Source organism: Etheostoma spectabile, chromosome 19 (genome assembly GCF_008692095.1).
Source record: "Etheostoma spectabile isolate EspeVRDwgs_2016 chromosome 19, UIUC_Espe_1.0, whole genome shotgun sequence".
NCBI classification, from domain to species: domain Eukaryota; kingdom Metazoa; phylum Chordata; class Actinopteri; order Perciformes; family Percidae; genus Etheostoma; species Etheostoma spectabile.
In genome coordinates this window covers 3,017,521-3,027,167 of record NC_045751.1, presented here as the reverse complement: position 1 = coordinate 3,027,167, position 9,647 = coordinate 3,017,521, and the positions used below count along the sequence as shown (strand labels likewise).

Below are 9,647 nucleotides of genomic sequence, written 5' to 3'. Positions count from 1 at the left end.
CGAGTACTCGGCTCATCCCTAATTAAAATATGGCCCGCAATAAATCAACAAAGGCAATGATGAAGAAGTGCTGCTAGCTAGCAAATAGACGATAAGGATACACAAAATGTGTAAGAAACGCTCAATGTAAACTTCACTTGTTACTAGTGTTGGAGATATCGTTCATAGAGATGTCCGCCTTCTTTCCAATATAATGGAACGAGATCGCACTAGACTAGTAGTGGTCAAATCGCCAAAAAACACATTCAAACTTAACAACAAAAATTCCAGAAATCAGTATGTGAGTTTGGTTCCTTCTGCATGGTGATACGATAAGGTAGGTGTAGGTTTGGTAGAAGGGAAATAATTCCTTCATGAAACTGCTCCCAATCAGGTCTGCGGATTATCTTGAGTAATGTCTTATAATATATGTCTAAAGTATGTCTATCTAATTCAAAAAGAATCCACAGAAACAGTAAACCGTAAGGGTAGAGGCAGAGCATTCCATAGTTAAGGTGCTAAGGACTCAAAAGCTCAATTAGCTCGGGTCTCAAGTCGTGTGCGTGGGACAGACAGTCAATTTATCATATTAGACCCAAGTGAACGAGCTGACAAATATGTGTGAAGCAGCTCAGCCACATATGCAGAAGTCTGAATGTGCAATACTCTGTATGTAAGTTTTAGAATTTTAAACTGAATCCTAATTCCATTACATTGGAGAGAAGGCAGTCATCTACTTTAATTTAAAATTAGGACCTGATTATGAAAGGGATTATAAGAAAAGACAGCAATGCAAATGAACCTTGACCAACTTGTTAGGGCCAATTACAAGACAAAGAATTCTAGTCAACAATGGAGCATGGATATAGGTGGCAGTGACAAATGTCAAACATTTGTATCATGGGAAAGATTGATCAGATCAGTGTGCTGAAGGGAGCATTAGAATACAGAGGTTAGACGTTCCTTTTAACAACAGGTTTTTACTTTTGTTCTTTCAAACAGCTGTTTTGTGAAAAAAAGAAAAGAAAAAGAGAATCCGTTCTGTTCACCAGGTTTAGCCAAAGTCAAATAATTGCACTGAGCCTCAAGTCAGCGCCTCAACTTACCTGGCAAATTTAATCAATTTGAGTTGCACCCTGGAGATGAACTCGATTTAGCACTACGGCGAAACAGTGCCATCAACACACTACAAATGCTTCTGCCTCGCATATGCAATCGCATGGATGTGTGCACACATACAGAAAACAAGACAGAAGGATATAACTCTAGGTTCACAATACTCATATTTCAAGTATTTCATGCAATGCCCAATCAGAAGCACACAAACAGGTACGCACACACATATGCTTCTGAACATGACATGCCAGTCTAAAGCGAACATCAGTCAAGCCGCACCTACTGTATGTCTTACAAGCAGTACAAATGAAGTGCTGTCTTAAAGCATTCCAACAGAAAGTTAAATCAGGTTGAACAAATGTCATTGAAGTCACTCTCTCACAAGAGGCAGCTTTGACATTCAGTAGAAGAGCCTCTCTTACTCCAGTATATATATTAAAAGGGAAGTGGTTAAAACGAGAATTAAAGCGTAACAATTACTCATTTTTAATATGACAGTATGAGTCTCGAGATAAGGCTTATTCTGACGGATCAACAGAAATGCGTTCATTTGACAGGTTGATGTTTTAGTACAACAACACACACATTTGAATCAAGAACTCTGTAGCAAACAGTTAAAGTCAAGTCATATCACCAATTTTACAAGCATGGCTATAGTGCTGTAACAGTTTTTGTCTATTTTCATTTGCACAGAATCCAATTACAACTGCGAGGAAAGCAACCTCTAAAATGAGCCATGTCTATAGGAGCTTAAAAATGCTAAGTATATGTTAACAAATTTCTCCAACAAACATATAAATGTAAGTATATACCATTGCAGATCCATGTACAGTAATCTACTGAGCAAATTTTGAAAATGCTAACAACTTAAAATTACTGTTGGGTAACAACCGCCCCAACTATTCTGTATAATGACTCAGATGTTTTTTCTTTGCTGTCAACGATTAATTGGGAAGAAAACGTTGCAAAGCCATTAACAAAAGCTCAGTGTTGGCCTTTATTGTTTCCATTTTATTATTCCTTTGAGTGTACTTTTACAGGTATAAAGGAGTTGTAATTGGCCATTAAGGAGACACGCTGCATATTCCAGATTTATTTAACATACATAGACCAACAGAATAAAATGCCACAGCAAATTCAAACCAGCCATTAGCATGCTAAGAGATGTTAGGGCTTATGTTGTATGGATGATACAATGTTTTTGCTAATTTGCGCTGGCACAAGCATTTAATTCCACTTGCAGAATCACTTTATTCCCAAGGAATGGCAGCTTCTTATTAAAATCTAATTTTGTGCAGTTGTCTCCAAAGAACAGGCATTTAATGAAACAAGAAGGCATGGTCTCTAATGAGCATGGAGTTGCAAGAAGTTACACAGAAGATTTAATTTTCAAGGATTTTATGGAACTGTCCCCACCACCACCTAAATGTTTGTGCTACTTTTGTTTATTTTTCCTTTTTTAATAATCAGTGGCAGACAGTGATTTCTTTGCGCAGCCCTAGTAAGAAAATGTGCATATTATCATTTTTGGAAAATGTATTTTCTCAATTCTTTTTGCTTGACTATATATTTCCTAATTACTTATTATGTGCATCAAGTAAGGCATTTACATGTATTGGACAGTCTTTCCACATCTTTAAATATGTATATAATAAATGTATGTCTTGGTTTGTTACATCAGGGTTCTTTTTTTTTAATACAATGTGTTACTAAATTAACCTTAATTTTAACAATATACTGTTAAATTTGAGGAATTATAGCAGAGAACGTTACTTGAATTATTTATGTAGCAAAACAAACAGAAAAGTTTATCCGCATGTGCAAAAAGTTGCCATCCCTTTAATGACTAAAAATACAATTAGATGCACTCTGTAGGTGCAAATGATAAAACGTGTGTTAGTCCATATAGTAAGATCAGGCATATGGTCATGACTCGTTTAATATTTTCAGGTTTGTGATAATCCTGCGGGCTTGTCCCCAGAGATTAAAAAAAGAAAAGAAAAAAGATTCACAAATACAGAGAATCTCAGACTGCTGTGTTTAAAGGAGTTCAAATTCATTCTCAACCCGTTTTATAATGCTTCAACAAGTTCTAGGAAATCCAGAGTAACACTTACTGACGAACATGTAAATCTATCCACAGTTACTGTCAAAGTACCAACTAGAACACACATTTGATCCACATGGTGGCTCAGGAAGGTTTACCTAGGTGAAGAACAACACTACTCTAACAATCCATTCTGTACTAAGTCGGGTGTTTGGTAAACCAAAACATTAACATTACCCTGGCATAATCATTTCTGAAGCATTATATAGTTTCTAATTTTTATTCAAATCCTGGACATGTTTCTAATCAATGTATCCAGTATACTGTAACTGACTATAACCGTGTCTAACCGGTGGGGTAAATGTGGTCACGGGAGACACACAGAAATAAAGGCTCGGCCAGTAAGCGCCGTCTTTCCCTTTCTGCTGCTGTCGCTGCCTGGTGTGCTGTGTGGTGGGGACGAGCGTCCGGCCAAGGTACGTTGTTTGGCATGTTGCGCTGCATGTTTTGCCAGACAGTGACATATTCTAACTGTCGTTTCTTTCCGTCCATACAGCCAAGTCAAGTCATATGTTTTGCCTAGTCTAGATTGTTTACTCATTTACTCACGTGTTCCAATTTTTAGATTACATGTGCTGGAATCTGTTTTATTGTTAATGATTGTGCTGTATATTTGTATGGTGTAGGGTGTATTTGTTTTAGTAACTCTTAAATCAGGCCAGAGTGTTTTTAGAAACACAGTGGTTGCTTAATTTAGTGGTTGATAGGTGGTGACATATAACTAGCTCATTTTATTAGTACATTTCATGGTTTTATTGTGTTTTGATGTTTGCATGTGGTGTTTTATTCCGGCCCTAATCTTGTTATACGATCCACCTATGAGGACCGTTGCAACCATTTTAAATAGTTTCTTCCAATTTCTTAAACAGTTTTAACTATAACAAATGTCACTCCTCCTGTGTCTTGGATATTTGGTGTTTTTGTTTTCTTTATTGCATTAGTTCTGTTTCTAACATATTGTTCTTTTATAGTTATGTTTAAGTGAATATTGTTTTGTTTGAATTTGTAATAAATTATTTTGAGTAGCTCAAAACAACTGATCTTTGCTGTGGGCTTGCCTGTGTAGTGGGAGTCCCCGGGATTGGTAACAACTGAATTCATAATTTAAACTCTTTGGGTGAAAGTCCCAAGGTGGCGTTGTCAATTGGTAAATTGCTAAAGTTTGGCTAAGCCCTCTATTGGGCCTGGTTACACATAAGTTTGGACTACAAGCAACATGGTCAACAAGTAAGCTTTTCTCTGTTACAGAAGTGAGTCTCATGAATCACAAAAATCTTTAATGTAGGTTATGTATGCCTATTCTACTTTGATCTACTTGAAAGTGCTTAAAAGGTGGGCTCTGTGATTCAAACCCAAAACACTTTTTGTCAAATTCAGCAAATATTTACTCACGGCCCGCTAGCTGTGTGTGTGCTGTGAAAAGTGCAGCCCTGGATCTGTAAACAGGAAAGAAACTAATGCCGTTTTTCCATTACATGGTACCCGCTCGACTGAACTCTACTCACCTTTTTTGGTTTTCCGATATGAAAAACAAGACCCCGGTACCTGATAACAAATACTTTTTTTTTTGTATCACCTTCATCGAGGTTCCAAGCGAGTTGAGGCCATACCAAAAGGTGACATAAAAACCTGCAGACTACCAATTGGTCAATGAGAATTCAATAATCACTGCGTCATCATTGCTAGCGACAGACAGCGGTGTCCTGAACAAACCCACCATTTTTAAATTTTTTTAGCCAGCCGTGTTTTTTGCTGCCTCCAGCTTCTTTTGAAACAAAATTTGTCTTCTGGCAAACAGCCACATGCCGAGAAAAAAACCACACCTTTGACGTTCTGTGTAGCGGTACTAAATCTGAAATTAAAAATGGAGGACGAAGCACCGCGGCTTAGTCAAGACGAGCAGAGTAGAGTAGAGCTGGTACTAGCAGTGGGTAAGCGCCAAAAGCGTCTCAAACCAAGCCAAACGACACTATTTCATTCATGCACGTGCACAGGAGGGGGCAAAGGCCATGGATGTATAGAGAGAAAGGTGGTGGGAGTGCGACGGACGGTAAATCTTGCACATGCTAATGTTCTGTAGGAGCACTGACAGGAGGGCCGTATTTGTTAGGCGTTGAGTTCAAAAATCAACAATCTTTTTTTCAAAACCGCATACTCCACTTTTATCTACTGGACAAATTTACACATCAGAAAAACACTTTGCTTTGCTGGCATTACTGCATCAAAGTGTGTTCTGTGTTAGATCAAAGGGTGACTCATATCAGTACTCAATTCTATCTGCCATCCACAAATGCTTGAAGAATGTATCTTCTCTGTTTTATTAATTGAATCCTCGCAGCCATGAAAAATCTAATTCACTTACAAGCTTACCAAAGGTGGGTGGTGCAGTCTAGATTTTCAAAGCAGTGTGAATACCCTGCAGATTCTTCTAATGTGGTTACCTGGCATATATCTTTATTAAGCAAAAAATTGTTTATACCCTGCGTGAGATCAGGAGTATGGGGGACAATACATCTTGAAGATGGAGTGGACTCGTTTATTCAGCTTCAGTACATTTTAAAAGGCAGTACTGAACTCTTCCATTGTCTCTGGTCAAAAATCTTTGCAAACTCAGAAATGTTTTAGTGAGATCAATACAGAAAAGGGGGATATGAGTACTGCTGACGTTATTGCTGCCATGGTTGTATTTCCTGGCTAAGATAGTACAAAATGTTGTACTATCAGTTTAAAACAAAAAAAAAAACATTTTAATGACACCATCTGTCCTCTGTGGGAAGTATGGGTTGCCATATGTTCTTATTTAGGATGTTACATATTTGTGCCTTGTGACTCTGCACCACCCAGACAACAACATCAATTTCCACTAGTGATAAGTTGCCCTGGACTTTCCTCTTCATTAAGAAAACATCATTATGTGAGGATGGAAAGTGAGTGCACAGCTTTTAAATGGAATGAGAAGAGCTGATTTGGTTGGCTACGATTGATGCCAGCCCCAGACACAGTCGCCGATAATGTATTCCTAATCAAACTCAGTTTCCAGCTCTGGCACAGGTGCCAACTGTGCTACAGGTGCCTGTTCCTGCATGTGCACAAATAGTCACATCCTGTGCACCCTGCACAGTTGACTGCACTGTGTACCATGCACCACTAATTCATCAAAATAGGAACAATTGGGTTGTCACCCCTGCATGCATATTTTGATCACATGGAACACAATACGTGACGTGATTGAACTATTTGCATTCTTTGTCCATAAGGAACACATCAAACCCCCAAACAAGCATACTGAGCCTTGCCTGACCAAAGATATCTTAATGGACTGACATTTATGTGCTGCCCTACCAAGGCTATAGCCCCACACTATTTGCAACATAAAGATTTCAAAACAGCACAAGTCTGACAAGATGCAGTTTTTAAACGCAGAAAAAAACAACTTTAAATTGATTTAATTTGTCATGATTCATGCCATCCTCTGCAACTTACTGACCAAGAATTATTCCCAGTCCTTCCCATTTTTCAATATGCAACAGAAATTATGTTATATACCTCTGGCTGTGAAATTATCAAAACTATGTTGCCATGTCCTGTGATACTGTAAATAACTAGTTGCAAAAAAAAAAAAAGAAAGAAAATGATCCTAATTTTGTCTATTTCTTGGCTACATACAGTATTGTAAAGCTAAAATGTAGATAAATGACAAAGACATAAGTACTGTGTGACAACTTTGCTTAATAAGGAGTTTGCAACAGCACTTACCGGAGCTGTTGCCCGTAATGGAGACCGACTTCTTGTTATCCATCTGTCTACCTAAGCTTGAACTGGTGTTGGGCTGGTTTTCACACAGTAGCCTATTTAAACTGCCAATCATGTCGTTTTGGAAATCCAGTGAACTAGCAGCTTTAAGGATCATGGAGTTCTGCAACCTGGTCATCTGGATACAACAATGTAAAAGTCAGGATTTTTGAACAAACTGAAAATCATCATAGTTATTATGGATTCCTGTCTAGTGTACATGATGGCAACACTCACCTCCTCAATCACTAGTAACGCATCTTGAGTGGTTTTCCCCATCAGTGCTGCATTCAGATTCAAAGCTGAAGGTACCTAAAAGAGGGCATGAACAGTTGATTTACAGAACAATACTGGAGCTACTACATGAAAGGCAAACAAAGAAACAATCCAATGTGTTACTATGCCCTATGTGTTACTATGCCCTAAAAGAAATATAATATGTATGTTTTGTACTGAAAAGCCAGTAACTATAATTATATGTCCACACGTGCTAAAAATACCAGTTCCATATGAGCCTTTCCACTGAAGATAGAATACAAACTCATTTTGTGCATGTAAACTGTATCCTAACATCATCCTCCCTAGTTAATAAAAGTTGCATTAAAATGACAAGTATTACTGTGTGTTACAGTAACATTCTCAAGGTACACAGTATGAATCCAATTACAAAATGGCATGCCCTTTAAACCATTGTCATTTTCATGCATCAAGTGTCAAGTAAAAGCTGTACTAGGAGTGCCTGTACTGTCTTTCAGAAAATACAATTACAAAGCTTAGAGAAATATGCAAGACATACTGTAAGTCGAGAAAGACTAAGAGTGGGCAGATCAGAAGGCTGAGAGATGTATAACGAAGGGTAATGCTGCATTAGTATTCACAATTAGAAGCCCATTCAAGCATTTGGAACAACAGCCTGGCTATTGATTGAGTCTCACATACATTAATTTAGGATCACTTTACTCTCAGTGTGTGTAGAGCAGGCACTAACGAGGAGACTTAGTCAAAAAGCACATAAGTCTCAGATAATTTTTGCAAAACAGATGAAAATCACAAATCAATGGAAGGAGAGATTTCAGCAATGTCACATTAGGAGGTAAATAAAATGAACCATGGCACAAAACAGATTTCCTCAATTTTTACTGCACTTTGTTCCACTTGAAGACTTCAATGGTAACCAGTAAGCCGATAATAATAATGCTACAAGAATGATATAACAGACATATTTTTGAATGGTACAAAAAGTTTAGATTTGCTGAGTTAATGAACATTCAATGGACATGATGCTATCAAAGATAGACTAAATAAAGACACACTTTGACATTTCAATGACTACTCCAGAAACCCAAACAAAGTTGTGGAGCCACAGTCTAAATCACCCCTACTGCTAAGTAATAAACCCTGCCTTCTTTCCTTGTCCTTTTCCTAATGTTGTTGATATCCCAATCATTCGGCAGCGTGACGCTTTAATTGTGAAGGCTTGATGTTCTTTTCCATGTCCTTGCGTGCGGCGCTGAAGAGCCTTTCCACTACATCTTGTCTAGGCTTTCTCTTTTTCCTGTGTCTCAAAATGCCTGTGGGCTTAAATTGTTCAAGTGCTCTCTCCTACGAACTTCCTGCCTTATCACTTATTTATTGGATTTGCTGTCCCATATATTTTCTCTCAAAGATAAAATCAAAGGAAAGTGCAGGCTTCATCATCCCAAAAGGGAACTCAGAGATTTGAAAGAATTCAACAAAACATTGGTTCTAATAAATAATTCCCACCTGATTGCATGTTTTCTAGTCAAATCACGAGTAGACACAGAGGTAAACATGACAATGATAATTTTAAAAGCTTAAACCCTATGGGACATAAACTGTTTTCTCACTCCAAATGGAAGAAATTCAAAATACATTAAGATGATGGTGCAGCAATAGCATGCTGCCTGTAGGTTTTGCCGTAGAGTGGATGCATTAGCAAGTTTTAACTTGAAAAGCTATTTCTTCATCTTTCTAAGTCAGAGTCAGACAAGCATAACGTTTAACTTTTAAATTGGTTACTCAATTGACTGGGACCGCAATTCATTGTCTTCTAATTCAATTTACTTCAAGCCATGTGAGAATTATAGATAGAGCAGACAATGTTCCCCAAATACTTTTAAACTGTATTAAGCTGTGGATTTTCGTCTTACTCGTGATTGATAGAATATCCATGCAGAAAATTAACTTGAGCAGCCATGTTTACTTTTTCTTATTTCTCTCAATTTAAGGTGAATCTATCAAAACTCCTGTAACTATGAAATGCCACAAGAAGGCTCAACAGAAAATGTTGGCATAAACAATCTCAACTACACTAGTTTAGAAATCATATTGTCTCAGCAAATAGTGAATAATGATGTTAAGGTATCCAAGGTTTTGCGAAACAAAATCCATTTCTCTGTCACTGTTGGATTTGGACAATGTGTGATAAATGTTTTTAATGCAAATACAGTAATTACATTGTTTTTAAAGCCAAGTTAAATCCAAACTGAAATTAAAAATCATTTTTGGGCCCAAAAAAATCATCAATCACTAAGTACAGAGTGCTAAAGTTACAGGACTACTTGTTGATGCAAGATTTAATCCTTGTGTTGTCTTCCCGTCAAAATTGAAAAGCAGAAATTAGGAATTATTT

The 9,647-nt window shown here is 37.4% G+C and overlaps 1 protein-coding gene across 7 annotated transcripts in view; it reads right to left on the bottom strand.

Moving 5' to 3' along the window:
• Window positions 1–9,647, bottom strand: part of LOC116707246 (phospholipid-transporting ATPase ABCA1) — a 198,336-nt gene that overhangs the window by 125,111 nt on the left and 63,578 nt on the right. For all 7 annotated transcript variants that reach the window (XM_032544513.1, XM_032544514.1, XM_032544515.1 and 4 more), the window contains 2 exons: window positions 7,232–7,306; window positions 6,959–7,133 (listed from right to left, as the gene is read on the bottom strand). In XM_032544513.1, the coding sequence (XP_032400404.1) occupies window positions 6,959–7,133; window positions 7,232–7,306 (250 nt within the window). The remainder of the gene's footprint in view (window positions 1–6,958; window positions 7,134–7,231; window positions 7,307–9,647) is intronic.